Source organism: Sorex fumeus, unplaced genomic scaffold (assembly GCF_029834395.1).
Source record: "Sorex fumeus unplaced genomic scaffold, SorFum_2.1 ptg000030l, whole genome shotgun sequence".
NCBI classification, from domain to species: Eukaryota; Metazoa; Chordata; class Mammalia; order Eulipotyphla; family Soricidae; genus Sorex; species Sorex fumeus.
This window is the reverse complement of record NW_026606087.1, coordinates 13,472,016-13,497,237: the sequence shown is the minus strand read 5'-3', so window position 1 is coordinate 13,497,237 and position 25,222 is coordinate 13,472,016. Positions and strand designations below refer to the sequence as shown.

The following is a 25,222-nucleotide window of genomic DNA, read 5'->3' as shown; positions in this document are numbered from 1 at the left end:
TGAGTACAGAAGGGCATTGAAGGAGAAATTTTGGTTAAAGGTGATATTGCATTTGTTTCTTGATGCAGGATATTATAACACTGTAAGTTTCAGGCATGCCTCACTGAAATTTAACTCAGTTCTAATTAGGTAAAATTTTATAGAACATGGAGAGCAAATTAGAGTTGTAAATCTGGTTAAATTAAAATTAGAGTCTACACATGTATAAAGCATAAAATGGTGAAAGAGAAATAAAATCTAGAATTTTAAAAAATCTAGGTTATCTTGGTATGATTTCCCTACTGCATGTATGAGGATGCTGATGATGGATACAGAATAGAACCAATACTGAAGCCAGCGCAAAGAAATGAAAAGTTGAATACGATAATAGAAACCAAAAATATGTCTGGTTATTGTTTGTTGGAAATGTTTAAAATGTCCCAGTTATCTTTTCCTAAATGACAAGTGAAGAAACAGAATTCTGAACTTTCTGTCAGAGCAGAAACCTTAGGGTAACCATCCTTTTGTGAATGTATTTATCACCTTGCCACCAACCAGTCTAACTTCTTGTGACCATACAGACGAAATAGTTATTTTATGTCCACTGTCTTCCAGTTCACAGGATTGTTGCTAATAAAGCTCACTTAACCCATCAAATGTCTCTCATTTATGTAACCTCAAGTGAGAGTTGAATGGAACCTTCACAATTACAATACTATAGCTTCCTCTCCTCCATTGGAAAAAAAGTGCGAGATTTTTAAAGCATAGCAATTTCTTAACATGCAACTTACCCTAGTAATTCATAATTTATAGAACAAAGGGAAAGCTTCTCAGCCTATAGATAAAATAAAAGTCTGCATTATAAGAAGTATTATTATTTTCAATTACACCAAATTTATTCATTCACATTCTAACATTTATTTTATACATTGTTCACTATTTCTTAGGTGGTCTTACCTGTTATTTTCCCTACCCATCCCAGGTTACATTAATCTGATCATATTTTGCATTTTTTGTTTTGAGGGGCCACACTTAGTAGTCAGGTGCGTACTCAGGCAGTACTCCCGACTCTGCACTCACAAAATATTCCTGGCAGGACTCAGGGGACCATATGTAGCACAGAGGCTTGAACTTCGGTTGTTTGCATACAAGACAGCTCTCTACTCAATGATCTATTACACAAGTCCTGAAATATTTTTCTTCAATTTTATTCTCTGAAGATATTTTAACAACAGTTGAGTCATACATTATAAGGTTAATATATTTAATTAACAATTTATGAGATTAATATGTATTTACCCAGAGATATGAATTTATTTATTTATTTTATTTTATTTTTGGATCACACCCAGAGATGCACAGGGGTTAGTCCTGGCTTTGCACTCAGGAATTACTCCTGGCGGTGCTCAGGGAACCATATGGGATACTGGGAATCAAACCCGGGGTTGGTCTTGTACAAGGCAAACGCCCTACCTCCTGTACTATCGCTTCAGCCCTGATATGAATTTGTTTAGCTTATAAACATACAGTGACTTATTAGATATGCAGTCAGTAGTAGATTTATGCAACTTCAGGTTTGTCTGATTTTAAATGTCCTTATTTAATTTTATTGTTTGAATTTATCAGGGTGGTCTAAATTTCTTACTGAGTTGCTTCCCAGTTACCTGTTCACAATTTCACAAACTTAATTTATCCAGCATGAGCTGGTAAATCACTATTTCTCCTCGATGAAAGAGCTCTTCAATTTTTGTCTTTCCTCATAGCAAATAACAATAGCACAAGCATTACTTCCAAAGCCTATGTGTTTTCAATAAAGAATTTATGCAAATTCAAATCTTATTATAAATGCTTTATTCAGTGCTCTTAACTCTCAATGATTCTTCAATCTCTATCCAGTTTAAATAAGTTTCTTAAGACACTGACAAAGTTTATTTTAAACTCAATTTAACTTGAATTTAAATGTTCCTTATACATACATAGGAGAATAGAACTTTATTGATTCATTTATTTTTTGGGGGGGACACATCCAGTGACTCAGGTGGCTTACTCTCAGCTCTGCACTAGACGATCAATCCTGGCAGCCTCAGTGGAACAGATGAAGTGTCAGAGATCAATATTTGGGTTGTCTACATATGAGGCAAAATCTTTAATGTCTGTTCTATTTCTTTGGACCCCAAAGCATAGAACTTTTATCATGTTTCAGAAATCTAAGTAATATTATTACTGAGTTTGGGAAAACTTACACAAAAGATCTCACAAGATTAATGCCAATGTTAAGAAAAATAGTACTTGCCTCGTTAAATTAAATGCATAAATATTTTACTGAATATGGTTCTTGTGTCGTCTGTTTATTTCTTAACAATTGGTGTTTAGGTTTTAGTTAAAATTATTTTTTCAGAGTCACAGATATAGAAAAGCAGGCAATGAAGTTACCTTACAAACAGCTGAACTGAGTACAATTCCCTGCAACATGTATGGCTCCAACAATCTTCAATAAATATTTACTTGCTTAGACCAATTTTTATTACTATTACTATTATTATTGCTTTTTATGTGAATCCACCTATGCTCATGGCTTCCTCCTACCTCTATACTCATGAATAATTTCTGACGGGCTTGGGAGTACTGGGATTGAACTTGTTAGGAACTTGAAAAGGAAGTGGTTATGCACTGTACTGTCTCTCTGGCCCCACCAACTTTTATTTTTATAAAATGAGAGAACACTGAGTATTAAAAAAAGGAAAGAAGAGCACTGTATCTATTACTGCTGCTTGTGTGTGTGAGTGCTGTGAAAATGAATAAATAAGTAAAGATAAAATGTAAATAAATGGATATTAAGGTAAGGTAAGGTAAAGACCCTCCCGTTGATCGTCGATTTTGCTCGAGCGGGCCCAGTAACGTCTCTATTGGAGACTTTTGTTGTTACTGTGTTTGGCATATCGAATACTCTCAGTAGCTTGCCAGGCTCTCCAAGAGGGATGGAGGAATCGAACTCGGGTCGGCCATGTTGGCCGCTTGTAAGGCGAACACCCTACCAAGCTCTAAATTTTTAAATATTTAAGTTTTTCTCTGAATTTTAAGTATTTAAGTATTTCTTCTCTACAAGGAATAGGAAGGCAAATTTGATGAAGAACCAGTTTTTAAAGAAATAATAGATAAGAGTTTCCCAGATTTTAGAAATCAGGCCTCCCAAGAGTTTGTCAAGAGTCCCTGGATCCCGTTCAGTGATTCTAGGCCAACCATCTTGTGCATCAATGAGAAGGTCTGGGGATACAAAGCTGCCTTGGCACTGTGGTGTTAGGGTTTACCACTATGGGTGGGAGTCAATGACCTCAGAATCTGGGATGCTAAGGGGGAACATCTGGTGCCATTGATCAATTCATTGTCAGCTTTATGTAAGGCATGTACCTTTGTTCTCTCTGGCTCTTCGCCAGAATTCTAATCTACACTTAGAACCTTATATGTTTATTCAATAGTGATATGCTGATGATTCTCTATAGAGCACTCGTTCAGATACTTAGACAACAAAAAACATAACCTACACAGGAAGCATTGTTGAAGATGAGCAGGAGAGTCATGGTAGGTCTTATTGAAACCAGAGTTTCTATATAAAATTACTGAGCAAGTTAGATCATAACCCAGCAACTAATGAGATAACTCTGGATCTGTAAGTAATGAGAAACCACTAACATGAGCGATGGTGTAAATGTCTAAGCTGGCAAAATATCACCCTGGTTGACCACTTTTTCACTTTCTAAACAGTCGAGGGCCCTGGGACCTGAGTTGCATAGGTCTTTCTGGCTCAGAGGCCCCCTGCTGCAACTTGTCTCTATTCTCTGGAGAAATCAAGAGAAGTACATTTAAACCATCTCTTCAGTGTTCTGAGTTTATTCTTCCCAACATAAACATGAATCTATGTATGTCTCTTAGTTTTGCATCTGTCCTTGGTGACCCTGGGACAGCTTCTTTCTTTCTTTGTTCTTTTCCTGATTGCTGTGTCTTGAATGAACCTTCAAAATGCTAACTGAACAAGGACCTTCAAGGTAGGAGCCTGTGATGTGGTAAACAAGGAACTTTCTGAAAGGCAAGACCAGAAAGGAGAAGAGCCAATGAGATATAGAGGTGATAGAGAGGTGATAAGAAGGTGGGCAAAATGTGGGCTCCAGTAAATGAGACGTTTAATGATAAGAACTGTGAATACAGTTTGAAACTGATACTCATGGTGTGAATGAGTATTGTGTAAACGAGGAGTATCTATTATTTGATCCTCTCTCAATACTCTCTACAAAATATTTGTAGGATACTATAAGCTGGAGCAATAGCACAGTGGGTAGGGCGTTTGCCTTGCACATGGCTGGTCTGCCGACCGGAGTTAAATTTCTCCACCCCTCTCGGAGAGCCGGGCAAGCTACTGAGAGTATCTTGCCCACATGGCCATGGCAAAGCCTGGCAAGCTACCTGTGATGTGTTCGATATGCCAAACACAGTAACAAGTTTCACAATGTTACTGGGTCCACTTGAGCAAATTGATGAACAACGGGAGGACAGTGCTACAGTGCAGTGCTACTATAGGAAATGTGTAGGAAAATAACTTATAATATTTATAATTTTATGGCAATGGCAGGGAAAACTGATTTCAAAATATAGTTAAAATTTCTCTTCACTGATTTTCGCAGTAAAATTTTTACATTAAACATTTTTAAATGGGATAGATCCTATCGTTCTTTGAGTATCCATATTATTTCTATGAAGTAACAAACATTCTATTTCTTCATACTTGGAATTATACATTTGTCCCCCCTCCTCTTGGAGTAGGGATTAATACTACACAATGTCCTTTGGTTACTCAATGGGAATAATGAATCTAATTAGAAGTCCTGGTGAAAGATAAAGGCACGCAGCATGGAGCAACCAAATGCATTGATAGATATAAGTGGCTGGAGTAGAGTGACGTATAGAAGGTGAATGTTCTAATAAGAGAATTGTTTGAGCCATTAATTAGATGATTGCAAGTGAAGGAGGTATGATTAAGTCAATGTCAAGTCTTGTACTTTAAAAAACTGATTATGACATATTATTATTAATTGTATTGGAGAGCATTTTGGGAGAATTTGTTGGGGAAATGGAAAGATAAATTTGATATTTTGGATCATGCTAAGTTGGATGCACCTGAGTGCTTTGTATGTGAAGTTACTAGGCTTAAGATGACTAATAACTATATAATTCCAAAGTCAAGAATTGAGGAATATATTCATTACATGGGTTGGAGTGATAGCACAGCGGTAGGGCATTTGCCTTGTGCGTAGCCAGCCTGGCCGAGCCGGGTTCGATTCCTCCACCCCTCTCAGAGAGCCCGGCAAGCTACCAAGAGTATCTCGCTCGCACGGCAAAGCCAAACACAGTAACAACAAGTCTCAAAGTGGAGATGTTACTGGGCCCGCTTAAGCAAATCGATGAACAATGGGAGGACTGAGAGGTTATTCATTACATATATTCCATCATATTTATATTTATATGTATAAATTTAAATATAAATATTCATATAAAGCTGTCCAGTGTATGGTTAAAGGATGACTCACTGTAAAACTCAAATACTCAAGTGGCTAGAAGTATGTGCCTAATAATGTAAGAAAGAATGGAGTATTATGTCACTACACATGTTTTAATAAAGTCTCAAATGGTTGTGTTCTTGAACAGATTAGCCAGTGATAACTGCCCTTAAAAATGTTTATTGAACATTGCATGTGCCACATCTACTGCACTCTCTACTTATATGTGAGAGAAGGATCTCAATTCTAAGATTCTGACATAGGAATGATAAAGAATGTATTCTTTTTTATTTCATAGAGGCATCATTTAGTTTGCTTATTGATTTTTTAAATGTCTGAAATTTTCTTAAACACCATAATAGAGTTATTTCAGATACTCAGTGTTCCTTCATCAATCCCACTCCCAGTGATACCTTCCCTCCATCAATGCCCCAGCTCCCACACGCCCCCATGGTTCCCCTCTTAGCAGGCACAACATATTTTATTTTATATTGTTTTTAAACACATATCTCGCAATGGTGCTACTAGTCATTTTCTGATGATATATCGAGCTTCCTACTTTATTGTTTTCATTCACTGAGTTTAGAGGGAGTCTACAAAGTTTCACCATCTAATTTTCTGTGCTTCTTCTGGCCTATCAATACTGTGAAGTTTAGAGATGTTGATCCATGAACTATGTAATTGGGATCATTTAGCAGCTAGATATGGCTTTGCGATTAGTCATGGAATTAGGCCATTTCTATGCCTGAGAAAGTCAAATGTGGGCAGGGCATTGGGCCTTCCTACAGGGTAGGAACTCAACTCGCCCCCATTCCTAGAGTTCAGAGATCTCATTCTGGAGGCCGGGCCGAACTGGAGGAATCAGTTGTTGCATTTCTCTGAAAACATATTCTTGAAATAAAATCAACTTGGAAAAATCTTTAAGAATATGCTTTGACAAAAGATATAGACATTGCTTTTAGAGAATACCACTTGTATCTATCCTGTTTACATGAGTGATCTTCACTACAGAATTAATAGAGGTAAACTGGAAGTTAGAATTAATGTTCTAAACTTGAAATGCAAATAAACTAAAAAAAAATCCATGATATACCTTGGTGTTTGAGACTGACTTCTGAATGCTATGTTATCCTGCAGTTATTATTAAAGTTTTAAAGTATTAAAAACTAAAAAATTTCATTTCAAAATATCTAATGAAGTACACTTTTTGAAAAGACATTTTGCTTGGGGTTACTCCTGGCTCTGCACTCAGAAATTAATCCTGGATGGTCTCGAGGGACTATATGGGATGCTGGGTCAGCCCCATACAGGCAAATGCCCTATCCACTTTACTCTAACTTCAGTCCCCACAATTATTACATTTTTCTAAAAAATAATTTCACACATAAGGCTTATTAAAATTTGCCTTGATTACTGATACCTGGACTGAACACAATACCTTTGTAAGTTTGATATCTCTGGGAAAATATTTCAATGTGATCACATTAAATAGAATACTGAAAAAAATTAAAAAAGGGGAGTAGTTTGTCATTTTCAAAAGAGGAAAGGAATTTATACTAAATAAGGATTAAAGACTGAGTCTTTAAAATATTGCTATAATTATTATTATATTATATTATTATATTCATATTCATTATTATGAATAATGAAAAATTTTTCATTTTTAGTGAATAAAATAGCACAAATCCATGATGGCATTCTACAACTTGAGCAGCTACAATCCAGAAGCCCTCATCCTACTGGGAATCCCAGGGCTGGAGCACGTTCACATCTGGATCAGCATTCCATTCTTCATTATCTACCTTGTGGCTCTCCTGGGCAATGGCTCCCTTATCTATCTTATCTCCACAGAGCGTAGCCTGCATGAGCCCATGTTCTTTTTCCTCTCCATCCTGTCAGCTACAGATCTCGTCCTGTCTAATACATGTGTACCCAAAGCAATGAGCATCTACTGGCGGGGTCCCCAGAAAATTACCTTTCCTGGATGTCTGACTCAGATGTTTTTTCTCCACTGTAGCTTTTTTGTGGAATCTGCCATCCTCTTAGCCATGGCATTTGATCGCTATGTAGCCATTTGCTTCCCTCTCAGGTATACCACTATTTTAACACACCAAATGGTTACTAAGATTGTAATAGGCATTCTCAGCAGGAGCTTTGTTATCATCTTCCCATGTGTGTTTCTATTAAAGAGACTGCCTTACTGCCGAACTCTCCTCATTCCCCATACCTACTGTGAGCACATAGGTGTTGCTCGACTCTCCTGTGCAGACATCTCCGTCAACATATGGTATGGATTTGCGGTGCCTCTAATGACTGTTCTCTCAGACATGATCCTTATTGGTGTTTCCTACTGTCTAATTCTTCATGCCATCTTTAACCTCCCATCCCAGGATGCCCGTCAGAAAGCCCTCAACACCTGTGGTTCTCATGTTTGTGTCATTCTGATATTCTATATTCCTTGCCTGTTTTCTGTCCTTTCTCACCGTTTTGGCCACAATATTCCTCTCTCCTTCCACATTATGGTAGCCAACCTCTATATAGTTATCCCTCCTGCACTCAATCCAATTATCTATGGGGTGAAGACCAAGCAGATTCGTGAAAAATTCATTCACGTCTTCCTCCATAAAGAGATACAATGAATAGAACTTAAAGTGTGGAAAGGAAAAGAAAGAGGTTATCATGTTGACTCTAGAATTTATTTCACTGTATAGCATCTACAATGGTGAGTTAAATATACATGAACTCCTAGAATTTGCATCTTAGTTGTAACTCCATGACATGGATTAAATATTTAGATATAATGTGAAGTGACAAAAACTTCAATTAACATCTATTTTTTAATAGATTGTTCAGCGGGAAATTTCATATTGTTTTTGAGATAGCCAAGACTTATGGGATAGAAGGTAAGAATATAAAACACAATCTAAGCTTGACAGGTATATAACAAGTCTAAGAGTTTGGGATTCAGTAAATTGAACATGACCAGATGAAAGTTGGTAAAACTAACAAGAATATGATTTCTTATTGTAGAGAAACTGAGAGGGGAGGAATAATCCTGGAGTATTACTGGATGTGCCCTCTCCCCACCAAAAAAAAACCAAAAATACAATCTAAAAACACCAAAAACAAATGAATCACTCATGGTTCAGTAACTCTCTCAGCAATAGAGTATATGTGTCATATATGGGGATTTAATTCCTTTTCCAACCTTATAAAGGCAGAAAATGGAAAAGATTTCCTTACAAAATTAATGATCTCTAGTTTTTCTAACTGCAAAAGAATTGATAGCTGTGAAAACCAATTGGTGATAAAATGTACCTTGACTCTCTCGTAATTCAGTTAGTCTCTGTATTCTCTAAAAGGGGCTAGAGCGATAGCACAGCGGTTAGGGCGTTAGCCTTGAACGCAGCTGACCTAGGCTCAATTCCTCCACACCTCTTGGAAAGCCTGGCAAGCTACCGAGATTAATTTGCCTGCAGAGCAATGTCTGGCAAGCTACCCGTGACGTATTCAATATGCCAAACAGAGTAACAAGTCTCACAATGGAGACGTTACTGGGCCCGCTTGAACAAATCGATGAAAAATGGGAGGATGGTGCAGTGCAGTACTATTATCTAGAAGACAATTTGGAGGTTTAATAAGAAATCTTGCATTCTTGGTGAAATTTGCTATTTCTGGAAGCAATATAGCTCTCCCTTACTGGCAGACAAAATGATTGTTGTATGATAGATTTATTAATCTTAATGTTCCACAAATAAAACCACACTTTATCAAAATTACCTATTTTCTCTAATTATTGTGGCTGTTGAAGAATTTTGGTTTTAGGTATAAAATTATTTCTGCACATTATTTTGTAAGTTTAATCTTCATAGAAAAAAAGTTTTGGGGTAGGAGTAAAGAACAAACTTTAAAGCACTTGTCTTGTATAGGGCAATCAGATTTATCCCTGTTACTGTGTATGGCTCCCAGACTATCACCAGGAGTGACCTATGAGCTCAGAGCTAAGTGTTAGCCCTAAGTACGACTGTCCTACCACTCCAATCACAAACATACTGTATCGCCAACACTATAAAAATTTTTTAATATTTCCCAGAGACCAAAACTTAGATAAAATGATCCTGGAAGTAATCTCGATGATATTTTGGGCTATATTTGTGTGTAATGTTTAAAATCTTAAAAAAGGAACAAAGAAAACGTTCTTTAAGAGAAATCTATTCAGAGGCCCTCATACTTATTTTTTTTCACCACTGCTTTTTTCTGGAAAAAAATGCTCAGATCCTTCTGGAAATCTCCCTTCTTTCAGATGGCAAACAAAACTGCTCACTAAATGCACCTGAGATCTTGACTACATCTTGAATCATGTCAGTGGATCTTAGTGGGTGATAATGCCATCTTTGGGAAACATTTAGACAGATGTTAACAAATTCTGTTGAAGTAAAAAGAACAGAATCAGTCCAAAATAAAGAGACTTGCCTTGGAGGCCAGCCGCACACTCTAGGGGTAAAGGCAGCTCAGATAGAGAAGGTAGCACCAAATAAAGGGTGTTGGGAAGATCCGCCCAGGATGGGAGATGCATGCTGAAAGTAGACTATAGACCGAACATGATTGCCACTCAATTCCTCTTTTGCAAACCAAAGCACCCAAAAGGAGAGAGAGAGAGAGAACAAAAGGGATTGAACTGCCACAGAGGCAGGGTGGGATGGAGGGATGGGGGATGGGATTAGTGGTTGTGGAGAATGGGCACTGGTGGAGGGATGGGTACTCAATCATTGTATAAGTAAAACCCAATCACAAAAATCTGTAAGTCTACAACTGTACCTCATGGTGTTTCACTAATAAAAATTTTTAAAAAATGAGACTTGGATTTAATCTTATTGTCCAAAAAGCTGATTGAAAAGCATGCTCAGTCATTTTTCTTTGAGAAGCAAATAATTATTGTCTGAAAAATATGCAGAACCATGGGGACTTAATCCCAGAAATCAGACTGGTGTTCTAATTTAAAAACCTGTATTATCGCATTGGATTGAATTCACTTGAATTATCCAGGCATGTGGGATATGTGACTGAAATCTACAGGCTTCTGGAGTCGGGACAGGCTCTGCTTTCATCTCCCTGTGTTTCTGCTTTCCTGGCAATCAAGCCCATGAACCACCTCTGGGATCCATTAAGGGCATTATTGGCCATGATCCAGACCCACAAATGAATCTCGAAAGAGAGCAGCATGGGGCACAGATTTTTCCAGTTCCCTAAATCACCATTCAGTTGAAAAATTATTTAACCCTATGAAAAATTTGTATAATACCTTGAGCACTGGACCACTTTTGCGAATATGTGACATTTCATATAATTATGCCACTGATATACCAAGGGAAATACTCAACACTGATGGGGTGTAATGAAGAAGACAACTGATCTTGATAAAAAATATATATACACAATAATGTACATATATGTGCATATATATTCAACACACAAAACTAAAAGCCTAACCACACTTAATAATCTGTAACTCAGGGTCTTAATTGTTCCAAGATGAGATATAACACTTTCCTCTAAGGAAAGAGTTTTGGATAATTTTTAGTCAATTATTCATAACAAGCAATACAAAATAAATTATTTAGCATCATCCTCTGGGGTAGTCTTGGGTGGTGTGGGAAAACTGGAAATAAAGCTGGTAGAAACGTGTAATGATGGTGTGATTGGTGTTGAAATATTTAATGTGATCAAATGCTGTGAACAACTCTTTTAAAATAAAAACAATATGTTCATCTATTTATAGAAAACATCGGTGACTTCATTTTCCTGGTGGCTGTGTACTATTCCACTGTGAAGGTGTACAATAGTTTCTTTATCCAGTGATCTGAATCAGGTACTTGGTTGTTTCCAGATTATGCCTATTGTAAATAGTACTTTAATAAATATAAAAGTGCAGATGGCTTTTCTCCCTTGTGTTTTGAGGTCCCCAGAATATACTCCTAGAAGTGCTATTGCTCGGTCCTGTGGAAGCTCAATTTCTAGCTTTTTGAGAAATACCCATATTGTTTTCCAAAGACTGGACCAGTTGGCATTCTGACCAAAAGTAAATGAGGGTCCTTTTCTCCCCACATCGTCTCTAGGACAGGTTGTTCTTATTTTTTTTGATGTGTGCCAGTCTATGTGGTAAAAGATGATATCTCATTGTTGTTTTAATTTGTATTTCCCTGATGGAGCATTTATTCATATGCCTTTTGGCTATTTGTTTTTCTTTTTTGAGGAAGTATATATTGATTTCTTCTTCTGATTTTTTGATGGAGTTGAGTATTTTTCTTGTTAAATTCTACCAGTGCATTAAATATCTTTGATATTAACCCCTTGTCATATGGATATTGTGTACACACTTTTCCAATAGCATGGGATGTTTTCACATCTTCTTCACTTTTTCCTTTGACATGCAGAAGCTTCTTAGTGTAAACTTTAAACTTTTTAGTTTAAAGTAGTCCTATTTGTTTGTATTGGCTTTAACCTGCTTGGTAGATGTTGTTTTCTATTTGAAGATGCATTTAATTCAATGTTGTGGGGGGGGGGGGTGTTCTACCTCCATCTTTTGTTCTGTGAAGCTTATGAATTCACTTCTCAAATGGAGGTATTTTAATTCATTTGGATCCGACTTTTGTGCATGGCATTAGAAGGATTTCTGTAGATTACATGGTCAAGAAGGAAATATTCATTGGCTTTTTTAAAATACAAATCATGAAAGAAAAGAAGGGAAGAAGAACCATACCAGTTCACAGTTGTATGTGAAAAAATCAAGGACCAAAATCATCTTAACCCAGGAGGTAAAGGATATGTACAAAAAAAAAAAAAACCTGCGAATTGCTAGTGCAAGAAGTTAAAAAAATTTTTTTCTTCAATTTTATTTCTGAAAATATTTTAATTACAATTGAGTCTTATGTTATCAGGCTAATCCATTTCCTTAACACTTAACCTTTTAACAATTAACACTTAACATTTAATTAAATTAAACATTAAATAAACGGTGACTATTTAGATATTTAACGTCCTTAGTAGATTTATGCAGTTTCAGATTATTTAAATATTTAAATTATTTATTTAAATATTTCTTTATTTAAGTTTTAAATTTATCAGGGTGGTCTTGAGTCAAAATGTCTTATTCGATTTATTCCCAGTTAACTCTTGACAATCTCCACAAACTTAATTTATCCAGAATAAGCTAGAAAATCCCTATTTACCACCATGCAAGTGCCCTTCAATTTTTGTTTTTCCTCATAGCAAGTTACAATAGCACAGACATTACTTCCAAAGCCTATGTGTTTTATACAAAAATATAAATTTTTATTCAAACGTTATTATAAATACTTTATTCAAGGTTCTTAGCTCTCAATGGTTCCGTTCTTCCATCTCTAGTCCGTTTAAATAAGTTTCATCAGTCAATGACAAAGTTTATTCTAAACTCCATTCATCTTGAATAGCACAGTGGGAAAGGCGTTTGCCTTGCACTAGGCCAACCAGGCCATCCAGGTTCTATTCTTACCCCTCTCGGAGAGCCAGGCAAGCTACAGAGGGTATCTTGTCGGCATGGCAAAGCCTGGCAAGCTACCCATGACATATTTGATATGCCAAACACAGTAACAACAAGTCTCACAATAGGGAGACTTTACTGGGCCTGTTCATGCAAACCGATGAATAACAGGAGGACAATGCTACAGTGTAGTGCCTCTAAACACATACAAGAATAGACCTTGATTGATCTATTTATTTTGTTTGGGGGCCACAACCTGTGGTGCTCAGGTGGCTTACTCTTTGCTCAGCACTGAAGAACTCAGTACTCCAATCCTGGCAGTCTCAGGGGATCAGAAGGGGTGCCAGAGATCAAGACCTAGATTGGTAGATTGTCCATGTACAGGGAAAAATCCTTACACTTTGTTCATTCTCTTCAGAACCCCCAAAATGAAATTTTATCATATTTCACATCTAAAGAATATTATACTGTGTCTGGGGGAACTTGTACAAAAGATCACATAAAATTAGTGTCACCATTAATAAAAATAGTACTTGCTTTTTAAAATCAAATGCATGCATATTCTACTGAATATTATTCTTGTGTCTTCTGTTTATTGCCTACTTAATAATTAATATTTAGGCTTCACTAAACCCTACATATGGATAAACAATACATAAAAATATTTTTTTCAAAGTTTGAGACAGCACAGCAGGCAATGCAGTTGCTTACAAATAGCAAAACTGGGTTCAGTTCCCAACAAAATATTAGTTCCAACCTATTTACATAAAATACACACTTGCTTACACCAACTTTTATTATCATTAATATTAGTGCTTGTTTTGTCACACCCTCCTATGTGCAGGTCTTCCTCCTTCCTCTCTACTCAGGGATCATTACCGGTGGCTGGGAGGACCTTATAGGGTGCAGGAATTGAGCCTGTTAGGTACTTGCTTTGTGCCGTTCCCACTGTACTCTCTCTCTCTCTGGCCCCACCAACTTTTATTTTTATAAAATGAGAGAATGCTGAGTATTATAAAAGAAAAGAAGTGCACCGTGTCTATACAACTCCTTGTGTGTGAATAATGTGCAAATGAACTAAAATAAGTAGACACGGATTGTAAAGAATTGGAAATTAAATGCCAAGCTCTAATTTTTTAAAGTATTTAAATATCTCTTCTCTACAAAGAAAATGAAGGCAAATTTGATGCACTAATTATTAGAGAAGTCATAGTTAAGAATTTCCCAGAATTTAGAAATCAGGCATCAAAAGATGTTGTCAAGAGTCCTTAGTCCTTTTCAGTGATTCTAGGCCAACCATCTGTGGTTCAATGTGAAATGGCCCTGAAGATACAAAGCTTCCAAATATTGTGGTGCTAGGGTTTACCCACAATGAGTGGGATTCAATGGCCGTGGAATACACCTGGCATGCTCTAGGAACCATCTGGTGCCACTGATCAATTCACTGTCAGCTATATGTAGGTGTGTAACTTTGTTCTCTCTGGCCCCTTCCCAGGACTCTAATCTACACTTAGAACTGTATAGGTTTATTTAAGAGTGATATGTGATGATTCTCTATAGAGCACTGGTTCAAATATTTGGAAAACAGGAAAGAGAACCCACACAAAAAGCACCCTGTTGAAGGCAAATGGGAGACACATGGTAGGTCTTACTTAAACCCGATTTTCTCGATAAAATGACTGAGCAAGTTAGGTCATGACCCAGAAATTAATGAGACAACTCTGGATCTATAAGTAATGAGAAACCCATAACACGAGCAATGTAAACGTAGAAGTTGGAAAAATATTACCCTGGTTGACCACTTTTTCACTTCCTAAAATTTAAGGGCCCTGGGACCTGAGTTGCATAGAACTTTCTGGCTCACAGGCCCTCTGCTACATGCTTGTCTCTAGTCTCTGGAGGAAACAAGAGAAGTACATTTAAACCGTCTGTTTAGTGTTCTGTGTTTGTTCTTCCCAGTATGAACAGGAATCCATGTGTGTCTCTTAGTTTTATGTCTGTCCTTAGTGACCCTGGACAGCTTCTTTCTTTCTTTGGTCTTTTCCTGATTGCTGTGTCTGCACTCTCAGGTTCGTGAATGCACCTCCAACATGTTAACAGAACAAGGACTTTCAAGGTAGGAGCCTGTGATGTGGTACACAAGGAGCTTTGTAAAAGGCAAAACCTGAAAGGAGAAGTGTTAATGAGATGCAGAGGTAATAGAGAAGTGAGAAGAAGGTGGGCAACATGTGGACTCCAGTAAATGAGACATTTAATGATGAGAACTGTGAATATCATTGACACTGATACTCATGATGTAAATATGGGTATTGTGTAAATGAGGTATGTATATTATTTCAGCCTCTCTCATTGCTCTTCACAAAATATTAGTAGTATATCATAGGAAATGTGTAGCAAGATAACCTCTAATATTTATAATTTTATGGCAATGCCAGGGAAAACTGATTCCTGACTCCAAAATTATAGTTAAAGCTTCTCTACATTGATTTTCACTGTAATTAGTTTACATTAAGCACTTTTAAAAGGAGACAGACCCTACTGTTCTTTTAGTAGCCATATGATTTTTTTGAAGTACCAAATATCCTATTTCTTCTTACTTGGAATCATATGTTTATTTCCCCTGTCCCTTCCCTTGGATTACATAATAATGCTTCACAAAATCTTTCAGTAGTTACACAATGAGAATAAGTGTCTTTGAAAAATGAATCTAAGTAGAGGTCCTGGTTAAAGATAAAGGCATGTAGCATGGAACAATCAATGTATTGATAGCTACAAGTGGCTGGAGTAGAGTGATATATAGAAGATGAATGCCTTAATAAGAGAAGTGTTTCACTAATAAAAAATTTAAAAAAAAAGAGAAGTGTTAGCAACACAAATTGGATGATTGCAAGTGAAGGAGATTTGATTAATGTAAAAAATCTTCTACTTTACTATAGACCGAACATGATTGCCACTCAATTCCTCTTTTGCAAACCACAGCACCCAAAAGGAGAGAGATAACAAAAGGGAGTGCCCTGCCACAGTTGGAGAAGGGTTGAGCACTGGGATGTGGAGGGATACTGTGATTAGTGGTGGTGGAGAATGGGCACTGGTGGAGGGATGGGTACTCGATCATTGTACAAGTGAAACCCAAGCACAAAAATTTGTAAGTCTACAACTGTACCTCATGGTCTTTTACTAATAAAATTTAAAAAAATCTTCTACTTTAAGAAACTCAGTATGATATACTATTAACAATTGTGTGGAAAACATTTTGGGAGAATTTGTTGCTGAAACGGAATGAGAATTGTGGTATTTTGGGACATGCTAAGTTGGATGCACCTGAATGCTTTCTATGTGAATTTGCTAGGCATAAGATGACTCATAACTATATAATTCCAAAGCCAAGATTGAGGAATACATTCATTGCATATATTTCAGAATATTTATAAGGCTATACAGTGTATGAATAAAATTAACATTCATGAATGTCTCACTTTAAAACTCAAACATTCATGTGGTTAGAAAGATGTGTCTAATGATGTGAGAAAGAATATGAGTTTTATGTCACAGCACAGAAGAATTATGTCTTTAAAAAGTCTCAAATGGAAGAGTTCTTGAATAGATTAGCCAGTGATAGTCGCTTTTAAAAATGTTAGTTGAACATTGCATATTCTACTTTTACTGCACTTTTATATTTATATGTTAGAGAAGGATCTCATTTCTAAGACTCTGACATAGGAATGATAAAGAATATATTCTTTTTTATTGCTTAGAAGCATCATTTAGTTTACTTACTAATTTTTTAAATATTTGAAACTTTTCTTAAACACCATGGTTTACAAAGATTTATCATAATACAGTAAATGTAATATTCAGTGTTGCCACACTAATCCCACTACCAGTGTGACCTTCCCCGTCCATCAATGACCCAGCCCCACACACATCAATGGCTCTCCTTTTAGCAGGCATGACATAATTTTCTTTATATTGCTTGTTAACACGTTTCTAACCATGTGCTACTAGAGTCATTTTCTGATGATATACTGAGACTTCTATTTTATTGTTTTCATTCATTGATCTTAATGGTCATCTACATACTACTGTCTGATTTTCTATGCTCCCTCTAGGCTGTCAGGACAGTGAAATATAGAGATGCTGTATCAGGAGCTGTGGAACTGGAATCAGTTAGTAGCTTGGCATGTCTTTGAGATTAGTCATGGAATTAGAACATTTAAATGCCAACAAAGTCAAAGGTGGGTAGGGTGCTGGGCCTTCCCATCAGGTAGGGCTCAGCCTACCCCAGTTGCTAGAAGATCCAGATATCTCACTCCAGAGACCAGGCCTACCTGGAGGACTCACTTTGTACACTTCTCTGAAAATATATTCTTGAAGAAAAATCCAACAGGAGAAAATATTAAAGTGTCATCTTTGACAAAAAGAGATAAATATTGCTTTTAGAGACTACCACTGGTATCCTGTGTATGTGAACAATCATTATTATTAATAGAGCTAGAAGGAGAGGAAAAAGAAGATGAATTTATTTTCATTTTTCCTCTTCATCCTTCAGCTTTGATAGTGCTAGAATTAATGTTCTATCCTTGAGACACAAAAAAACTAAAAAGAAAATGCTTGATATACCTTGATGTTTGAGACTGACCTGTGAAGGCCATGTGATGCCCCAGGTGACATTAAAAGCTTAAAGTTTCTAAAAATAAAAATTTTGTTCAAAGTTCCTACTTAGTGTTTTGCTGCAAAAATAATTCCATTCATATGGCTTATTAAATTTTTGCGATGATTACTGGGAGCTGGATTAAACACATACATTGGTAAGTTTGATGTCCCTGAGAAATCTTTTGATGTGATCATATTTTGTCAGATTCCCCCCAAAATTAAAAAGGATCAGTTTGTCATTTTCCAAAGCTGAAATAAATTTGTACTGAAGATGGATAAAAGACTGAGCCTTGAAATTGTTGCTCATAATGAACAATGGAGTTTATTTTTTATTTATAGTGAAAGATTTCTCTCTTGCACAAGACCATGATGGCAATCTTCAACTTGAGCAGCTACAATCCAGAAGCCTTCATCCTACTGGGAATCCCAGGGCTGGAGCACTTTCACATCTGGATCAGCATTCCATTCTTCATTATCTACCTTGTGGCTGTCCTGGGCAATGGTGCCCTTATCTATCTTATCTCCATAGAGCGAAGCCTGCATGAGCCCATGTTCTTGTTCCTCTCCATCCTGTCAGCTACAGATCTCGTCCTGTCTAATACATGTGTACCCAAAGCAATGACTATCTACTGGTGGGGTCCCCAGAAAATTACCTTTCCTGGATGTCTGACTCAGATGTTTTTTCTCCACTGTAGCTTTGCTGTGGAATCTGCCATCCTTTTAGCTATGGCATTTGATCGCTATGTTGCCATTTGCTTCCCTCTCAGGTATACCACTATTTTAACACACCAAATGGTTACTAAGATTGTAATAGGCATTCTCAGCAGGAGCTTTGTTATCATCCTACCAATTGTGTTTCTATTAAAGAGACTGCCTTACTGCGGAACTCTCCACATGCCCCATACCTACTGTGAGCACATAGGGGTTGCCCGACACTCCTGTGCAGACATCTCCGTCAACATATGGTATGGGTTTTCAGTTCCTATAATGACTGTTCTCTCAGACATGATCCTTATTGGTGTTTCCTACGGTCTCATTCTTCATGCCATTTTTAACCTCCCTTCAAAGGATGCCCACCAGAAAGCCCTCAACACTTGTGGTTCTCATGTTTGTGTCATTCTTATATTCTATACTCCTTTCCTGTTTTCTGTCCTTTCTCACCGTTTTGGTCACAATATTCCTCTCTCCTTCCACATTATGGTTGCCAACCTCTACGTAGTTATTCCTCCTGCACTCAATCCAATTATCTATGGGGTGAAGACCAAGCAGATTCGGGAAAAATTCATTCACATCTTCCTCCTTAAAGAGATACAATAAGTAGAACTTAAAATGTGGAAAGGAATAGAAAGAGGTGATCATGTTGACTTTAGAATTTATTTTACTGTATAACATCTACCATGGTGTCTTAAATCTACATGAACTCCAAGAATTTGCTTCTAAGTTGCAACTCCATGACGTGGATTAAATATTTAGTTATAATGTGAAGTGACAAAAACTTCAATTAACCTCCATTTTCTTCAATAGATTGTTCAGAGGGAAATTTCATATTATTTTTGAGATAGCCAAGACTTATGGGATAGCAAGGTAAGAATATAAAACACAATCAAATATTACTTTTCTAATAAGGTTGACAGGTATATAACAAGTCTCAGAGTGTTGGATTCAGTACATTGGACATGACCCGGGAGAGATGATAAATGTAACAAGAAAATGATTTCTTATTGAAGAGAAACTGAGGGGGGAAGAATAATTCTGGAGTATTACTGGATGTGGCCTCTCCCCACCAAAAAAAGAAAACAAAAACACAACCTAAAAACACCAACAAACAAATATATTGCTCTTGGTTCAGTAACTCTCTGGGCAATAGAGTATATGTGTCATATATGGGGATTTAATTCCTTTTCCAACCTTATAGAAAAGATTTCCTTACAAAATAATTACCTTTAGTTTTTCTAACTGCAAAAGAATTGATAGCTATCAAAATCAATTGGTGACCTGATAAAATGTACCTTGACTCTCACGTAATTCAGTTAGTCTCTGTATTCTCTAAAAGGGGCTGGAGTGATAGCACAGCGGGTAGGGCATTGGCCTTAAACGCAGCAGACCTTGGTTCAATTCTTCCACCCCTCTCGGAAAGCATGGCAAGCTACCGAGAGTATCTTGCCTGCAGAACAATGTCTGGCAAGCTACCCGTGATGTATTCAATACGCCAAAGAGAGTAACAAGTCTCACAATGGAGACATTACTGGGCCCGCTTGAGCAAATCGGTGAACAATGAGAGGATGGTGCAGCGCAGTACTATTAGGTTTAATAAGAAATCTTGGGTTCTTTGTGAAATTTGCTAGTTCTGGAAGCAACATAGCTCTCCCTAAATGGCAGACAAAATGCCTGTTGTATGGTAGATTTATTAATCTTAATGTTCCACAAATAAAACCCCACTTTATCAAAATTACCTATTTTCTCTAATTATTGTAACTGTTGAAGAATTTTGGTTTTAGGTATAAAATTATTTCTGCACATTATTTTGTAAGTTCAATTTTCATTGGAACCAAGTTTTGGGGCAGGAGTAAAGCACAAACTTTAAAGCACTTGTCTTGTATAGGGCAATCAGATTTATCCCTGTTACTGTGTATGGCTCCCAGAATATCACCAGGAGTGACCTATGAGCTCAGAGCTCAGTGTTAGCCCTAAGTACCACTGTCCTATCACTACAACCACAAAAATACTGTATCTCCAACACTGTATAAAGTTTTATAATATTTCCCAGAGACCACAACTTAGATAAAATTATCCTGGAAGTAATCTCGATGATATTTTGAGCTACATTTGTGTGTAATGTACACAATCTTTAAAAAGTAACAAAGAAAACGTTCTTTCAGAGAAATCTATTCAGAGGCCTTCATACTTTTTTGTTTCACCACTGCTTTTTTCTGGAAAAAAATGCTCAGATCCTCCTGGAAATCTTCCTTCATTCAGATGGCAAACAAAACTGCCCACTAAATGCACCTGAGATCTCTACTACGTCTTGAATCACGTCAGTGTATCTTAGTGGGTGATAATGCCATCTTTGGGAAACACTTAGACAGATGTTAACAAATTCTGTTGAAGTAAAAAGAACAGAATCAGTCCAAAATAAAGAGACTTGGCTTGGAGGCCAGCCGCACACTCTAGGGGTAAAGGCAGCGCAGATAGAGAAGGGAGCACCAAATAAACGGTGTTGGGAAGATCCGCCCAGGATGGGAGATGCATGCTGAAAGTAGACTATAGACCGAACATGATTGCCACTCAGTTCCTCTTTTGCAAGCACCCAAAAGGAGAGAGAGAGAGAACAAGAGGGACTGCACTGCCACAGAGGCAGGGTGGGATGGAGGATGGGGGATGGGATTAGTGGTTGTGGAGAATGGGCACTGGTGGAGGGATGGGTACTCGATCATTGTATAAGTAAAACCCAAGCACAAAAATCTGTAAGTCTGCAACTGTACCTCATGGTGTTTCACTAATAAAAATTTTTTAAAAAGGAGACTTGAATTTAATCTTATTGTACAGAAAGCTGACTGAAAAGCATGCTCAGTCATTTCTCTTTGAGAAGCAAATAATTATTGCCTGAATAATATGCAGAACCATGGGGACCTGATCCCAGAAATTAGACTGGGGTTCTAATATAAAAACCTGTATTATCGCATGGGATTGAATGTACTCTATTATCCAGGTATGTCGGATATGTGACGGAAATCTCCAGGCTTCTGGAGTCGGGAACTGGCTCTGCTTTCATCTTTCTGTGTTTTGGCTTTCCTGGCAATCAAGCCTATGAACCAGCTCTGGGAGCAATTTAGGGGCATTACCGTCCATGATCCAGACCCACAAATGAATCTCAAAAGAGAGCAGCATGGGGAAGAGATTTTTTTCAGTCCCCTAAATCACCATCCAGTTGAAAAATTATTTAACCCTATGAAAAATTTGTAGAATACCTTGAGCAAAGGACTGCTTTTGCAGCTATGTGACATTTCATACAATTATGCCACTGGTATACCAAGAGAAGAACTCAACATTGATGGGGTGCAATTAAGAAGAAAATTGATATAGATAAAATACATATGTACATAATAATGTACAAATATGTGTATATATATTCAGCACACAAAACTCAAAGTCTAACCACACTTAATAATCTGTAACTCAGGGGCTTAATCGTTCCAAGAGGAGATACAACCCTTTTCTCTAAGGAAGCAGTTTTGGATAATTTTTAGTCAATTATTCATAAAAAGCAATACAAAATAAATTATTTAGCATCTGTCTCTGGGGTAGTCTTGGATGGTGTGGGAAAACTGGAAATAAAGCTAGTAGAAAGGTGTAATGATGGTGTGATTGTTGTTGAAATATTTAATGTGATCAAATACTGTGAACAACTCTTTTAAAATAAAAACAAAATGTTCATCTCTTTATAAAAAGATAGATGACTTCATTTTCCTGGTGGCTGTTTGCTATTCCATTGTGTAGATATACCATAGTTTCTTTATCCGGTGATCAATTCTCAGGTATTTGGTTGTTTCCAAATTCTGGGTATTGTATATAGTGCTTCAATAAGCATGAAAGTGCAGATGGCTTTTCTGCCTTGTGTTTTGAGGTCCCCAGAATATACTCTTAGAAGTGCTTTTTTATGTGGAAGCTCAATTTCTACCTTTTTGAGAAATACCCATATTGTTTTCCAAAAACTGGGCCAGTAGCCATTCCCACCAACAGTAAATGAGGGTCCTTTTCTCCCCACATTGTCTCTAGGACAGGTTGTTCTTGTTTTTTTTTATGTGTGCCAGTATATTTGGTAAAAGATGATATCTCATTGTTGTTTGAATTTGTATTTCCCTGATGGAGCATTTTTTCATGTGCCTTTTGGCTATTTGTTTTTCTTTTTTGAGGAAGTATCTATTGATTTCTTCTTCCATTTTTTGATGGAGTTGAATATTTTTCTTGTTAACTTCTACCAGTGCATTAAATATCTTTGATATTAACCCCTTGTCATATGGGTATTGTGTAAATAATTTTCCAATAGCGTGGGGTGTTTTCACATCTTCTTCACTTTTTCCTTTGACATACAGAAGCTTCTTAGTTTAAACTTTAAACTTCTTAGTTTAAAGTAGTCCTATTTGTTAGTCTTGGCTTTAACATGCTTGGTAGATGTTGTTTTCTATTTGATGATGCCTTTAATCAATGTTTTGGGGGGGTTCTATCTCCATCTTTTGTTCTGTGTAGCTTATGGATTCAGGTCTCATATGGAGGTATTTAATCCATTTGGATGTGACTTTTGTGCATGGCATTAGAAAGACTTCTCTAGATTACATTGTGAAGAACCAAAATTTCATTGGCTTTTTTAAAATACAAATCATGAAAGAAAAGAAGGGAAGAAGAACCACACCAGTTCACAATTGTATGTCAGAAAATCAAGGACCTCAAAATCAGCTTAACCACCGAGGTAAAGGACATATACAAAAAAAAAAAAACCCTACAAAATGCTAGTGCAAGAAGTTAAAAAATTTTTTTCTTCTATTTTATTTCTGAAAATATTTTAACTACAATTGAGTCTTATGTTATCAGGCTAATCCATTTACTTAACACTTAACATTTTACAATTAACACTTAACACTTAATTAAATTAAACATTAAATACACGGTGACTTTTTAGATATTTAAAGTCAGTAGTAGATTTATGCAGTTTCAGATTTTATGATTTTAAATATTTCTAAATATTTTAAAAGTTTTAAATTTATCAGGGTGGTCTTCAGTCTAAATGTCTTATTCAATTTATTCCCAGTTAACTCTTGACAATCTCCACAAAATTAATTTATCCAGCATGAGCTAGAAAATCACTATTTTCCACCATGTAAGTGCCCTTCAATTTTTGTCTTTCCTCACAGCAAGTAACAATAGGACAAACATTACTTCCAAAGCCTATGTGTTTTCAACAAAGAATTTACGCTTATTCAAATGTTATTATAAATACTCCATTCAAGGCTCTTAGCTCTCAATTGTTCTTTCCTTCCATCTCTAGACAGTTTAAATGAGTTACTTCAGTCACTGAGAAAGTTTATTCTAAACTGAATTGATCTTGAATAGCACAGTGGGAAGGGCGTTTGCCTTGCACTAGGCCAACCAGGCCATCCAGGTTCTATTCCTCCACCCTCTTGGAGAGCCTGGCAAGCTACAGAGAGTATCTTGCCAGCATGGCAAAGCCTGTCAAGCCACCCAAAACATATTTGATATGCCAAACACAGTAACAACAAGTCTCACAATAGGGAGACGTTACTGGGCCTGTTCATGCAAACCGATGAAAAACGAGAGGACAATGCTACAGTGCAGTGCTTCTAAATACATACATGAATAGACCATGATTGATCTATTTATTTTGTTTGCGGGCCACAACCTGTGGTGCTCAGGTGGCTTACTCTTCGTTCAGCACTCAAGCACTCAGCACTCAATCCTGGCAGTCTCAGGGGATCAAATGGGGTGCCAGAGATCAAGACCTAGATTGGTAGATTGTCCATGTACAGGGAAAAATCCTTACACCTTGTTCATTCTCTTCAGACCCCTCAAAATGAAATTTTATCATATTTCACATCTAAAGAATATTATACTGTGTCTGGGGGAACTTGTACAAAAGATCACATAAAATTATTGTCACCATTAATAAAAATAGTACTTGCCTTTTAAAATCAAATGCATGCATATTCTACTGAATATTATTCTTGTGTCTTCTGTTTATTGCCTACTGAACAATTAATATTTAGGCTTTATTAAAGCCTACATATCGATAAACAATACATAAAAATATTTTTTTTCAGAGTCTGAGACATAGCACAGCAGGCAATACAGTTGCATTACAAATAGCAGAACTGGGTTCAGTTCCCAACAAAACATTAGTTCCAACCTGTTTACATAAAATACACACTTGCTTACACATATTTTTATTATTATTAATATTACTGCTTGTTTTGTCACACCCTAGTATGCTCAGGTCTTCCTCCTCCCTCTGTACCCAGGGATCATTACCGGTGGCTTGGAGGACCTTATAGGGTGCAGAATTGAGCCTGTTAGGTACTTGCTTTGTGCCGTTCCCACTGTACTCTCTCTCTCTCTCTGGCCCCACCAACTTTTATTTTTATAAAATGAGAGAATGCTGAGTATTATAAAAGAAAAGAAGTGCACCATGTCTATACTACTTCTTGTGTGTGAATAATGTGCAAATGAACTAAAATAAGAAGACACGGAATGTAAAGAAATGGAAATTAAATTCCAAGCTCTAATTTTTATTTTTTTATTTTTATTTTATTTTTTTTTTGTAATTGTATGCAGTTTCTTTATTTTTTTTTATGTTTTTGTGGCTCCAGAATTGAACCAAAAAGCTTCACATGCTGAAGACTGGTACACTGCTAGTGAGTCACATCCGTGGCTCTCTTTTTTTCCTCTTAATTTTTTCATGGTCAAATTTCCCTTGTTTTTTTCTACCCCCAAGTGGATAAGATTATCAGAA

At 36.7% G+C, this 25,222-nt stretch overlaps 2 protein-coding genes across 2 annotated transcripts; both read left to right on the top strand.

Moving 5' to 3' along the window:
• Positions 1-7,216: 7,216 nt before the first annotated feature.
• Positions 7,217-8,167, top strand: LOC130025286 (olfactory receptor 52H1-like). The gene has a single exon (XM_056116242.1). It carries the CDS (start codon positions 7,217-7,219, stop codon positions 8,165-8,167), a length of 951 nt encoding a protein of 316 aa, XP_055972217.1.
• Positions 8,168-18,066: 9,899 nt separating this feature from the next.
• LOC130025293 (olfactory receptor 52H1-like) lies at positions 18,067-19,017 on the top strand. Its single transcript, XM_056116249.1, has one exon. It carries the CDS (start codon positions 18,067-18,069, stop codon positions 19,015-19,017), a length of 951 nt encoding a protein of 316 aa, XP_055972224.1.
• The last annotated feature ends 6,205 nt before the right edge of the window (positions 19,018-25,222 follow it).